The sequence below is a fragment of the Notolepis coatsorum genome (assembly GCF_963971535.1).
Source record: "Notolepis coatsorum genome assembly, chromosome: 8".
In the NCBI taxonomy this organism is placed as follows: domain Eukaryota; kingdom Metazoa; phylum Chordata; class Actinopteri; order Aulopiformes; family Paralepididae; genus Notolepis; species Notolepis coatsorum.
In genome coordinates this window covers 82,647,952-82,660,908 of record NC_140172.1, presented here as the reverse complement: position 1 = coordinate 82,660,908, position 12,957 = coordinate 82,647,952, and the positions used below count along the sequence as shown (strand labels likewise).

Sequence of the window (12,957 nt, the reverse complement as noted above, 5' to 3'; positions counted from 1 at the left end):
ACAGCAAGTCACAGCACGAGCCAACTCTCACAGAAACTGAAGACGACCTACAAGGCCTCTACAAGCAAGGTAAACTCATAATAACAAACATGTTTAGTCTGCTTGTAGTTATTTTGATGTTTCAATATTGTAAGACAATAGGGAGGTGTAGTCTAACGTCACTTTAGTTTCCCGCGCGGTCCACCCGTATAGGGATTTATCATTGGGAAAATGTATTATCGGCTATTGTAATAATTCTGCCTCATGAACATTGGCAATCTTTCCATTTTTGCACAAAATGAGTTCCCTCCTATCACTAACATTATTGTTTAAGTATTTTTGGTTGAAATATAATTATACGTAATTATTTTACGATGAATTGCTAATTGTTTAATGTTGAGCTATAGATTGTGGATGAATACACACAGAAAGGTACACCATGCCAATGTTCATGCTTTATTTATTTTAAACGAGACGATTTAGAAATGTGTCTATTGCAATTTTCTTTTTTTTTTAAACAAATTTTTTGTATTAACATTTAGAGACATACAACACTTAGACACTAGTTACAATGACATCAATAACATAACAATATACAAACATGGGCCCCTTGAATTTCTATAATATGGCTGCGTTCAGCCGCCCAGACCCCCATAAGAGGGACCTCCCGCCATCCACCCCTAGAAATAGGGCTCCCCCACATCCCAGGTCCGTCCCACGCGGGGCCGAGCACTCTGCGACACGGGTCCCTTGAATTTAATTGGGTCAGGCTCAGACCCCCCCCCCACCGAACCAAGCCTGCTACCTCCCATGTCAGCAAGCACCCCACCCCACGCACAACGCCCCCACAACATACAAGACCCCACTCTCCCGGGCCAAACCGCGGAAACGATGCCCCCCCCCGACATTATCCCCCCCTGAGTTAAGCCCGTAGAACTCCCCCATATCCCAGGCCGATACGCGCGGAGCCGGGCCCCCAGTGACACGGGTCCCTTGAATTAATTGGGCCAGGCCCAGTAGAGGAGAGGGAAGGAGACTCCCCCCACCGAGCCAAGCCCGCTACTTCCCATGCCACGAGAACCCCACCCCACGCACACAGACCTCACAACACACAAGACCCCACTGGGCAAAGCTCAGCCGCTCTGACCCCCCTAAGAGAACCCCCTCCCTCCCGCCCTCCTCCCCGAGAAACAGAACACCCCCATATCCTGGTCCACCATGCGCAGAGACGAGCCCCCACCCGCCCCCGCCCGACCGCCAGGCCCCCGGCCCACGAAAACCCCAAGCCCAGGCCCGCAGAAGGCCAAAGCATCACGCCTCAATGGCCCCTCGACCCCAAGCCCGGTGTCCCCCCGGCCCGGTGACCAGACCGCCCAGGCCATGGCGGCCGAGGGCCCCAGGAAACCCCACCCCACCCATACCGATCCCACAACACGCAAGGCCCTCCTCTCCTGGGTCGAACCGCCGGAACAATGCCCCCCCCCCCCCCCCCCCGCCTCCCCACCCCCCGACATTCCCCCCACTGAACTCAGCCTGCCCACTTCTGTACCTCCCATGTCACCGATATCACTATGTACATTTCTAGCAACCGCTATTCTAACATGACGACATAAAAAAATAAAACTGAAAACACAATAGGCTATATAGGGCTCCCCCACATCCCAGGTCCGCCCCACGCGGGGTCGAGCACTCAGCGACACGGGTCCCTTGAATTAAATTGGGCTAGGCCCAGTAGAGGAGGGAAGGAGACTCCCCCCCCCCCCCCCCCCACCGAGCCAAGCCCGCTACCTCCCATGCCACCAAGCACCCTACCCCACGCACAACGACCCCACGACACACAAGACCCCGCTGCAGCTGCTATTCTAACATTACCCAAAAAAAAAAAAAAAACATTTGGTGACAATTTAAATGAATACAAAATAGGCCATATAATTAGCACTTCCCAGTTTTGCCCCCGTTGGCGGGTTGGAGGGGAATCAGCTCTCCTAGGGAGAGCCCCCCCCCCCCCCCCCCCCCCTAGTGACGGAGTTATCCCCAATGGAGATTCTCCCAAGCCCCTATTATTGTCCAACATTTTTAGAAATGTTGTCCTTCACAGATGATCATGTGCACATTCAAAGCAACTGCTATTCTAACATAACTCAAAGAAAAAAGACAACATTTGGTGCTCCCATGGTGTTAGAGCAGGGGTCAGCAACCTTTACTATCAAAAGAGCCACTTTTCCCCCCTCCCACAAAATAAAATGCTCAGGGAGCCGCACAACCTATTTACCCTTAAAATGAAGATAACAGTGTATAACATTTTATATATCCCCAAGCATACCCCACATTTAGCATAAAACGCCTGACAATTGCATACCCAAAGTAATTTGCGATTTATTATACTTTATACTTATAGCACACAGTTTGTTGCATTAATGGCATTATAAAGCAACAAAAAGATTTTTTTTGACTTTTTATTGCTGTTATTTATTGCTGTTATAACAAAGGAAAACCTCAAACTCTTATGAAGAGGAGAAAAAATACTGGCTGTGTACAGTGCCGTCTGGGAGAAATGCGAGGCCCTGTGCAAGATTTAAAGGCGAGCCCCCCCCCCCCACCCCTAAAGGTTAAAAAAAATATATATATATATTTTTTTTATAAATTATTATTATTTTTTTGCATACAGTCAACGTATTCTTAAATAATAGCGCTGCCTGAGGCTGGGCATACAGTCAACGTATTCTTAAATAATAGCGCTGCCTGAGGCTTAGTGGCAATGCACCTGTACAGTCGTACACCTGGCAGTAACAGGGAAAATGCATAAAACACCCCTGGAACCTGATAAACAAGCTTAATTTTTCAAGCAAGACATGCAGATTTGCAGTTTTGCCTTATTTGAATCGAACTCTATAAGCTTAGTACACACTTCACAAACTGCGCGATGCAACACAGAGAGAGAGAGAGAAAACCTCACCCTAATGCAGAATCAGGTCCAAGAGGAATACTTGGTATTGATAAGCTTACGGCACGCAGCGTTATTTCTTCTGCTCCGATGCTGCACATTTGGTTTTCAAAAGTAGGATTCTCTTGGCCAAGACATCCACTCGCTCCTGTGGATAGCGCCGAATAGACCCCGTACCTGTACCCCCTCCCCTCGTGGATAATACCGGTCTTCTTCACATCTCTCTACCGACTACCAGACCGACGCCAACCAGCTCCCCCTAGTGTTAGTCCTCCCACAATGCTTTGCACAAAAGTAAACGGGTCATTGAATGAAACCAATAGTATATCTGCAGAGCCCGGAACACTATTCTACAAACGTGTCTAATGTGAAATATGTAAGCAAAACTAGATTTTAGGTCTGTGATGGAAAGTGATTGTTAACATTCTATTTATTTTTATTTTTATAAAAAAAAAAAAAAATTAAAAGATAAAAAAATAAGTACCGGTGTATATATATATTTTTTTGCGAGACCCCCCTTCTCGCGAGGCCCTGTGCAACCGCACTGCTCGCACGCCCCTAGCGGCGGCCCTGGCTGTGTAGACCTATTTTTAAATAAAACACAGAAGAGGAGACACAACTATGGTGTCTGTAGACCGACTTTGAAATAAAACCCTGAACTATTCAGGTATATTTGAGTCCTTCCCTTATTTGTGGAACATTTATCAAATAAAAAGTTAATTTTTCTTTGTTTGCAAATTTCGCACCACATATCAGGCATACAGGTAAGCCTGCATCGTTTGTCGTGAAAGCAAATTAATCTGTCCACGCTGAATTAAACCCTCTATTTTCCTCAGACTTTCCTTTTTCTGGATTTATCTAGGGTTAGCTTACTGGGGGGTCGGAAACTCAAGATTAGCCACTTGCAGACGGCAGGGAGAGGCGCGGGGTGTGATGTACTGTATATTTTAGTTGATGAAATATTTTAGTTGACTAAATATTTTAGTTGATGAAATATTTTTCATTTCAGTGTCATAGTATGACAGCGACCTCCAAAATAAGTAACATTTAATTTTTAATTTTTTTGGGCCAGGGAGCCGCAGCTGGTTGGCTAAAGAGCCGCAGGATCTAGGAGCTAGAGGATCTTAATCGTATCCCTCTGTTCCCCGTTGGAAGGGTGAGGAGTAATGGCTCTCCTAGTGAGAGGGCTCCCCCTAGTGGCGAAGTGCGCACTATATAAGTCCAACATTCGTTCTGTGGACGGCCTCAGAGCTCCCGGTCAATGTTCTGAATTTGTCTTTCTTATGCTCATGTTCATTTGTATTGTGTGTCACGTGTAATCCTGTAGTTCCTTCATACCAGTCCATCGTGTATTATTCCCCAATATGTTTCCTAATCAGCGCGTCCCTTTAAAAAAAAAAAATAATAATTCTAATCATTTGTCTATAATGTGTGTATTGTAAATCATAGTGTTAATTATTATAAATTCTGGTGTTATAGTTTTCTTATACTTCTTGGGGTAACTGTTCAATTATCTTTCCTCTGTTGCATCTATTCTCATCCCCAGGTCCCCTGTGTGTGTATGTTTGTATTGGGTACTCTTCCACGTTGATTTTGTCTTGTATCTTTCCTTGGATCACCGTGGCCCTTCATGCCCCTTTCTCGTGTCCCTTTGTCGTTTTTCATAGTTGATCTGCTTTGAATCGGTTCAGGTCCCCTCTTTTCCTCCTCTCCTCGTCCTCGTCTCTTGGTTCTGGTTTACCTGCGCGCCCTCTCCATCCTCTGCGTCAGCGTAGGCCTCTCTCCTTCCCCTCCCGGCACCTTCCATCCTCTCCGCGCCGTGTCCCTCGCCGCCTCCTGCACGTTGGTGGGACCTGGTTCCTTTCTTTTCCTGAATTTTCTTTATTTCTACATAGCTCCGACGCTTCATTGCCACCTCCGTTGGATTTTTCAGTGTTACATTGTATGCTCCGAATTGCTCCTAATCCAATCTGCGTGGTGGCCTGGTTAGCCTCTATGTTAGCTTGTAAGCTAGTTTGTATGTTAGCCTGTAGCTTCTCTGCACATTCAGCGGTTGCATCATTGCCTCGTGTTGAGTCTTTTCCATCAGTGTATTTACTTCATCTGGGGTTGCTTTTCTTTTATTTGTCCTCGTGTTCATTCTTCCTTATTTCTTTTGTCCTCCAATCTTCACTTTTTATTTTGTTTTGAATTGTTTTACTACCTTTTTTTGATATTCATTGACCGGGAGCTCTTTCATGTGGCTGCTCACCAGAACGTCGCAAACCGGAAGTCGTCTATTGCAATTTCAAGAGAGGTGGACCGGCCGGAAACAACAATGATGTAACCACTACACCTCCCTATAACAGTTGGAAGATGCAGTGGTTATGATTGTACTATATTGTGCAGAAAGTCCAACGTTGCTAATTGTGATGCAGAATCTATCGGGTTGCATTATGTGGAATATGGTTTTACTGGTAAGTTAGCGAATAATAATTGTAACAAGACAATTCACTATATCTTTGGTTACACACAACTAGGGATGTCCTGATACCAATATATCAGTATGGGGTCCGATACTGTGCTCATGTACTCTTACTGGTAAAACTACTCCACTACTAAAAACTATTATTTTAAACTTATTTTATGTCAGCAACAGCATCATGTTGTATATTTAATTTGTTACAGTCAGAAAGTGAGGAACATCTGATGAAAATAAAACATGTTTTCAAAGTCACTGTTAGAACTGTAATGGTATTATTAACCCTTTCACTGCCACATTACAGAAGGTTAACCTTTCACTACCACACTACAGACAGTTAACCATCTGTAGCGTGGTAGTGAAAGGGTTAACGTTCTGTAGTGTGGTAGTGAAATGGTTAACCATTTGGTAGTGTGGTAATGAAAGGGTTAAGTATTCATATCGGTACTCTGTATCATCAAGTACCAAAATGTAAGTACTACTACTTGTACTTGATCTGAAAAAAGTGGTATTGGGACATCCCTACACACAACTTAAAGTGGTATTGGGACATCCCTACACACAACTTAAAGTGGTATTGGGACATCCCTACACACAACTTAAAGTGGTATTGGGACATCCCTACACACAACTTGATTTGATCCAGCCTAATGTTGCCTGATTATGTGACGTTTTGGATTGTAAAGAACAGACTTGCTCTCTCTTTCACCTGTGTTCTTCTTAGCCGCGCTCTAATTCTTGCCATGCCAGAGTAGGTGGTGGAACCCGCAACTTCAGCGTAGCGAGCTGGGAGTTGTGGGGTGCAGGAGACTCATGGGTAATTTGTTCTGTTTCTCCCCTGTGTGCCAATATGCATGAGCAGCCGCGCCGCCACGCGGAGGCCGACCCAACCTCCGCGAGACACTCGGTCATTCAAATGTAGGATTGGACATTTTTGTACCTTTTTGTGAGATATGACACTAATCTATATCTCACTAACTAAGCTTTACATTTAAGTTGTGTCTTTCATTTGTAATTTACTTATTTGTTAGCATTTGCATAATGGTACACAATGGAGGCATACTTTTTGGTCAGCTGGCAAATCTTTAAAATGCCTTTTGTGCCAAAAAGGACACGAGGTGTTGTCACCTTTTGATAGGCATTGCTTCATTATGGCACAGTGTGTGGTCTGTTGGAAACAAATTGGACTTGGTCATATCAGATTTCTGTCACTATAGTTTAACTCTACTGATCTTACACCAGGGCTCCACTGGGCACTCGTGTTTCCTGACAGAAAACAAGTCTAAAGGGGGGTGCAGCTGCACTGTCATGCGTGAACATAGACCACAGCACTCACACGTAAACATAGAATTCGGCTTTGGCATTCACAGATCTTCTGTTATTCTGGATTTCAAGATTCAAGACACTTTATTGTCATCGTAGGCAACTAGGCATACATGTTTGGTCCAGAGACCAGCAGCAATAGAAAACAAGATAAAAACAAGATACATAGACTGAACTAATAAACAAGAAAAATATGTATTCTATATCTATACACCAAATAAATATGATGAGATAGCATCCTCCATCTATATACCAAATAAATATGATGAGATAGCATCCTCTATCTATATATATCACATAAATGTGAAGAGGTAGCATCCTCTATCTATATATATCACATAAATATGATGAGGTAGCATCCTCTATCTATATACCAAATAAATATGAAGAGGTAGCATCCTCTATCTATATATATCACATACATATGATGAGGTAGCATCCTCTATATATATATATAGCATAAATATGATGAGGTAGCATCCTCTATATATATATATATATATCATAAATATGATGAGGTAGCATCCTCTATCTAATATATATCACATAAATATGAAGAGGTAGCATCCTCTATTTATTTACCAAATAAATATGATGAGGTAGCATCCTCTATATATAGATATAACATAAATATGAAGAGGTAGCATCCTCTATCTATATACCAAATAAATATGATGAGGTAGCATCCTCTATCTATATATCACATACATATGAAGAGGTAGCATCCTCTATCTATATATATCACATACATATGAAGAGGTAGCATCCTCTATCTATATATATCACATAAATATGAAGAGGTAGCATCCTCTATTTGCTATATATACACTAAATAAATGGCTCTGTACATCACAATGGACTTTAAATGAAACAATCAAGGTGTGCTTTAAGTGCAATTTAATTTTAGGGTATTTATATCCAAACCGGTGAACAGTGTATGAATTACAACAGTTTCTACTTATTACTGTTGCACTTTACTGTTACATTTGCACTCTGGTTGGATGCCAAACTTATTTTCATTGTACTGTCCTTGTGCTGTATGATGACAATACATTTTAATCGAATTGAATCAAATTGTTTAATTTCAAGTCCATTGTGGTGGTTGTGTCATCATTGTGTCAATGTCCAATGGACATTATTTATGGACCCGCATGTATATACTGTACCAAACAAACACTGTATGAGACAGATACAGTGCAATATAAAAAGCAAAGGTGTTGCACAGCAAGTTTAGATCATTAAAAACAGTCATGTCCTATAGTATCAGTATAAATAAGAGGCATGGTAGGTAAACCGTGCAAAACAGTGCAGTAGAAAGGGGGCTAACTTGGTCTTCAATCCTCAACAACTATGGGATGCTTTCATCTTGTTCATTGGTACGATCACAATGCGAGAGTGCTGCAGACCTGTTGTACCGAGATATGTTTGTAACCTTTATTTTAACTCGAAGGACATTGAGGTTTCTCTCATTTACAATGACGCAAATATGCAAAACAGCACTGCTCAACCACGCTTTTAATGAAGAGAGAAAGTCTATAATCATTTGCCTTGCCTTTGGAAACATACATTTTAATATACATACAAATAGATATACTCTATAGCTACAATACTAGATTTAGATTATAATTTGCACATGTGTAATATAGGCTACAGTGATCATCAGAGATGAGGGTGGAGCTGTAGGTCGACTTTGATCACCTTTATTATAACCCATTGCCAATTCTTGAATCCAGTCCATAGACTTCTTCATCCTGTCCCCTTCCCGTTACTGTTACGATCAACTGGCACTCACTACGTTTCTTGTGTTGCAGTACCATGTCGACCAATTTTCTTTTCTTTGTTTCTATTCAAATATAGCGACAGCCAATTGTTTTCATGTGGTTTTGCCCGGCCTTTAATGTCACTGTCGATGCTCTGGAAGTGATATCCTTTGTTTCGATCAGCTCAGACAGCAGCAGCACGGCATGTTCCAGGATGGAATAACGTGACTATCAAGTGCAATTTCTCTTCTCTTTATTTTATTATGCTAAACCCTAAATGCATTGCCATGCACATTCAATTTAAGAACAGCTGGTGTTCATACGTACCTATAAGAACAATTCGGGGGCTTCAAAGCACTTCATGAATCCCACATCGATTACCTGTACGTGCTTTTCTGTAAGAGAAAAATAAGATAAGATATTCCTTTATTGATCCCCTTGGGGAAATTCAGACATCATAGCAGCATGGGGGCGGGGCAGAGGGGAGGTACAGGTAGTAGAAGACATACAGGTCACAGAATTATAGTACAATGGAGAAGTAAAAATAGAATAAAAAGGCAGTGTAAACAATATACAATATAGTTAACTCTGGACATGCGCATATGGGCAACAAGGTGCGAGATGAGGGTATGTATGCCCTCTCAGTTATGTTTGCCCTACAATAAATATGGTTACAATATATAATCTAATAATCTAAATCTAATCGAATATATAATCTAAAGAAACGAAATGCTAAAATGCTAAATATATGCAAATAAGATACATTTAGGATCATTTTCACACATGTGGCCCATTGATTATACTGGTAGGGAATCTTCACAGCACTCTGTAAGCAGTAACTGCACTAACGTGTCCAGTGGAGCATCTGCATAATACCTTCTATTAACAACAGCATAGTAACAAATTGTTATATTTGATTGAACATTTTATTTTATTAATCTGTATTGCTTTTGAAAAAGACGCTTAAAGGAACACGCCAACATTATGGGGAATGCACTTACCTTCTTATCTAAAGTAAGACAAGAAGATAAGACCACTAGCCTAGTTTAAAACTTCGAAGGGAGGTGTTTTTTGGCCAACAGCTAGGCTAGCTGGTCCGTATCAGCTTCCATTAATTAGTGCTAAGCTAGGCTAGCTTGCAACCGGATAGCTTTCTACTGAACGCACAGAGAGGAAACTGGTATCTATCTTCTTGTCTGACTCTGGAGAAGACAAGTAAGCACATTTCCCATAATGTTGGTGTGTTCCTTTAAAGAAAGCAATGAGCAGACTTGATATGGCCATGGCAAATCACCACTATCTGCTGACTGCATTACAGTCTTTGCTTTGCCTTTCCGTCCTTCTCCTTATGCCCCTTTGTCCCATGTGTTAAATGTAGCATGTTGCAATGTTACATTTGAACAGGTTCTGAATCCCCAATAAGTATTAATAATGATCAAAATGCAACGGAACATGCTAACGGAAACGCAACTTGCTCTTCACACTCTTTATGTTTGTCAAGCCTCAGCACCTCATAGATGTTCAGTAACTTCTAATTAATCTTTAATCCAGTTTTAAAATGTAAAGGGGTAGTTCTGTGCTACCATTATGTGCTACTTACCAATGGTGATGTTGATCAGTAGAAGCCTTTCTCAACACAATCCATGCTGTTCATACTCATACCAGCTCCGGATAACTGGCCACAAACAAGCTCCAGATAGCTAGCCACAAATAAAGGCCAAAGTCAATGGGGTCAAGCTCCTGTCTGTAAGCTGACTGAGACACAAACCAACACACAGTCAATGGGGTCAAGCTCCTGTCTGTACAAGCTGACTGAGACACAAACCAACACACAGTCAATGGGGACAAACTCCTGTCTGTACAAGCTGACTGAGACACAAACCAACACACAGTCAATGGGGTCAAGCTCCTGTCTGTACAAGCTGACTGAGACACAAACCAACACAAAGTCAATGGGGACAAACTCCTGTCTGTACAAGCTAACTGAGACACACTGAAAGTGCACACAAAGTAGACTTCAGTGAGCTGCACAAATCTGAACTAACCCTTTAATGTATAATGTGGCACATATAGTCCTCTATCTCATCGTGGTTAACAATCTAGAGTAGGGATGTAGGTGCCATGCTGCTTGCTAACAGTCAGCAACTACTTAAAGCTATGTTGCTCCAAAATTAGTGTTTTGATCATACCTGGTCTATTTTCTTCTAGTTCTCATTATTTATAGGCAACAATGTTAATTGAATAAGTCTCTGACATCTGAAAGTGTTTAATGATAATTTGTACATTTGATTAAACGTTCTTCTTTATCCTGTCTCTCGATGTCTCTTTTCAGTTGGAACTTGTTTAGTGATCTGTGTCAAAAGCGGAGCCGGACTCCAGTTTGTATCATCTCCATCTTAAACGTAACCCCCCCGGCCCGACCCACCGGAATGTCGATGATAACAAACTATTATTTTGAAGACTTTACGTTTCATCATAACTCTTATATTGTTTATTCTCCCCTTGAAGCATTTTCTTTCACAGCAACTGCATTTACAGTAATTCAGGGTTCCCACATATCCTGACAAATCTGGACATTTAAAGACTTAATCTACATGAGAAAGTGGATAAACTGTCCCATAAAACTTTGGTTAATGGTCCTGGAAAAAGGCCCAAAAACTCTCAAAAGTCACCAAAACTGGCATTTTAAAATTACTTTTCAAGAGGGAAAATTCAACCTTCGACCTCAGAGGAGCAGAGTATTAGCATGGGTAGTATATAGTAATCTTTATTTTAGTCATCTTATTTTATTCTATGCTAAATTTATTGTATTTTTATCTTATTTTATTATTAAGAATCTATCTTATTATTAATGGTCGAGGACCACAATAAATAGAATTTCACTGGTCTTGCTGTAAAGTACTGAAATAAGTGACAATAAAGGAATCTGGGTGCTGGAGTGTTGAGTGATCATTTAGATGGTCCGGAGCGTTCGGCCTGCTCTCCCATTCTTTGGCCCACGGTCCCACCGAGCAGCGTATAGACCTCTTGTCTACAGCCTACTTCCCAATACAGTTAGGTTTTGTAAACCCTCTGGATCACAGTACGTCACACAGTTGTGACAAAAACGGTTTGGAAATCCAATCACTCTACCCAATCTAGCAGTTGTGACTTGTGGCCACAACCATGGAGTAGAAACTTGAACGGCTACATGTGTTTTTGAGCGGTGAACTGGACCTAACTAGAGTAGAAGAACGGATCTTAGATGGCTGTCAGAAGCTGTCGGGTTTATCGCTCCAATACAACCAATCTCCAATACTCTGCACTTCTCCCAGATCTAGTGGCACTATTGAATGGAGATGACAATGATTGCTAATGTATCCCACAGGATCTATTCCTCTACATAGGACCAAAACCGTGACTGGAATGAATAGGAGTCATGAGCCTGACACAGAAGTTCTAAACGGGAATCAAAAGGGAATATTATGTCAACATCTGTCCGCTAATTATGGAACTAGTTTGCTATTCAGTTAATTTTAGAGTTTAAAAAACATTCACAGCAACCGTGACACTTGATTTATCACCTGCTAGCGCAAACTACCCATGTAAATCTCCCATAGCAACAGATCAAACTAGTCCCATGCATTTTACATTTGAAAACTTCTGCTATTAATGATGCTAACTTGACATCTCCTTTTGTAATAGTGCTTCTAAGCCCAGACCGTCCCTGTTACAGTTTGCCCGCCTATATTCATCCATCAGCATATTTAAAGTCCAACTGAAATCAAGGCAGGACATTTTTACTTATTTTCTTAAAAAGGTCATCAACAAGGTTGTTTATAATGGCTGTCCACAGAGTTCCCAAGCTTCACGCTGCATGTATCTGTGATAATTCTACTATGAAACTGTAGTAAAATAATGCACTCTCCTTGCTTCTTATTTGGCAGTGGAGATGTGGAATTTACAATGAAAGGGAAAAACAAATAAAAAAATGTGTTGTTCCTTCTGGAAGAGGTCACACTCATCTATCAGAACGTAGAGAACAGATGGAAGGTATTGCTGTCTGTTGGTTTGTTTTTAAATTTGAACCCAACTGATCCTGGGTCCTAATCCTGTGTTTGCTGAAACGGCAGCTTTGCTAACGACAAACAAAACGTCTGTTTAAAAAAGTGCATCCTCTCAGAACTTCTCTGTCCATCACACAATGAAGGGTTTCCTGTGGCTCTTGATGAATTACGTGCTTGTATACATTATATAAATAAATAAAAAGAGAACATTCATCATTTCAGTTGGACTTTTAAATATTTTAAGCAGCATCTATATTATTACACAGTTTAATCGACAATGTCCTGGAAAAAATGTATTCCTGAATAAGAGTGGGAACTCTGAGTAATCCTTTTGCTTTAGTTTTGTTGATAAGTGCAACATCCAGTACTCACAACGTGTGTCTGATCTCAGTTGAATAATGTAAAGCTTCTTTAGCTGCGGTGCCTTGCTCACAGGTTCCTTAT

The 12,957-nt window shown here is 41.4% G+C and overlaps 1 protein-coding gene across 2 annotated transcripts in view; it reads left to right on the top strand.

The window, feature by feature from the left end:
• LOC311233839 (WD repeat-containing protein 37) overlaps positions 1-12,957 on the top strand; it is a 110,993-nt gene that overhangs the window by 25,488 nt on the left and 72,548 nt on the right. For both annotated transcript variants that reach the window (XM_084320879.1, XM_084320878.1), the window contains exon 5: positions 5-69. In XM_084320879.1, the coding sequence (XP_084177005.1) occupies positions 5-69 (65 nt within the window). The remainder of the gene's footprint in view (positions 1-4; positions 70-12,957) is intronic.